Below are 210 nucleotides of genomic sequence, written 5' to 3'. Positions count from 1 at the left end.
CTAGTGTTGCAATTTTATATTATATTGACCCTTAATGTTTTACTGATGTTTTCATCATTTTACGTTTAAATTGTTTTTGCTGCTGTCGGTATTAATCACCGTTATTATTTTTTTTTTTCAGAAATGAAGATTTACGAGAATGTGAGCGCAACGATGAAAATTTTAATTCCGAAAATGAAAAATACTCAACATTTTCTGAAGTTGACAGTG

At 28.6% G+C, this 210-nt stretch overlaps 1 protein-coding gene across 1 annotated transcript in view; it reads left to right on the top strand.

Moving 5' to 3' along the window:
• LOC119594806 overlaps positions 1 to 210 on the top strand; it is a gene marked incomplete in the record, with an annotated part of 10153 nt that overhangs the window by 1343 nt on the left and 8600 nt on the right. Inside the window, 1 exon segment of the mRNA XM_037943896.1 lies at positions 122 to 210. Within this exon segment, the coding sequence (XP_037799824.1) occupies positions 124 to 210 (87 nt within the window).

This window comes from Penaeus monodon, chromosome 34 (genome assembly GCF_015228065.2).
Source record: "Penaeus monodon isolate SGIC_2016 chromosome 34, NSTDA_Pmon_1, whole genome shotgun sequence".
Classification (NCBI taxonomy): Eukaryota; Metazoa; Arthropoda; class Malacostraca; order Decapoda; family Penaeidae; genus Penaeus; species Penaeus monodon.
The sequence above is the reverse complement of the archived record's forward strand: the minus strand, read 5'-3'. Positions and strand labels throughout refer to the sequence as shown.